The following is a 337-nucleotide window of genomic DNA, read 5'->3' on the forward strand; positions in this document are numbered from 1 at the left end:
CAGCGAGCCCGGCCCCGAGGCGCTGGGTGCGTTTAGTGTTTTAAATCCTCCTTGTGCTCGTACAGGAACATCATCTTGAACAACCCGAGGAGAAGAAACGCCCTGTCCCTCTCCATGCTGCGGTCCCTCAGGGAGGACCTGCTGCACGACGTCAAAAGCAAGGACCTCCGAGTTATTGTCATCTCAGGTATTGAGGCAGGAGAGGGAGGGAAGGGCGAGGGGAAGAGCAGGAACGGGATAATACAGAGCTCAAACCAAAATCTCCCACAGTTAGTGTTCAAGAATGTGTTCAGGGACAGGTTGGAAACAGGGGCTTGGCGCAAACTGATCTAGTGGT

The 337-nt window shown here is 54.3% G+C and overlaps 1 protein-coding gene across 1 annotated transcript in view; it reads left to right on the forward strand.

Moving 5' to 3' along the window:
• Positions 1-65: 65 nt before the first annotated feature.
• ECHDC3 (enoyl CoA hydratase domain containing 3) overlaps positions 66-337 on the forward strand; it is a gene marked incomplete at its 5' end in the record, with an annotated part of 8,445 nt that continues 8,173 nt past the window's right edge. Inside the window, one exon of the mRNA XM_010021873.1 lies at positions 66-187. Coding sequence (XP_010020175.1) covers positions 66-187 — 122 coding nt within the window. The remainder of the gene's footprint in view (positions 188-337) is intronic.

This window comes from Nestor notabilis, unplaced genomic scaffold (genome assembly GCF_000696875.1).
Source record: "Nestor notabilis isolate BGI_N333 unplaced genomic scaffold, ASM69687v1 scaffold10999, whole genome shotgun sequence".
In the NCBI taxonomy this organism is placed as follows: domain Eukaryota; kingdom Metazoa; phylum Chordata; class Aves; order Psittaciformes; family Psittacidae; genus Nestor; species Nestor notabilis.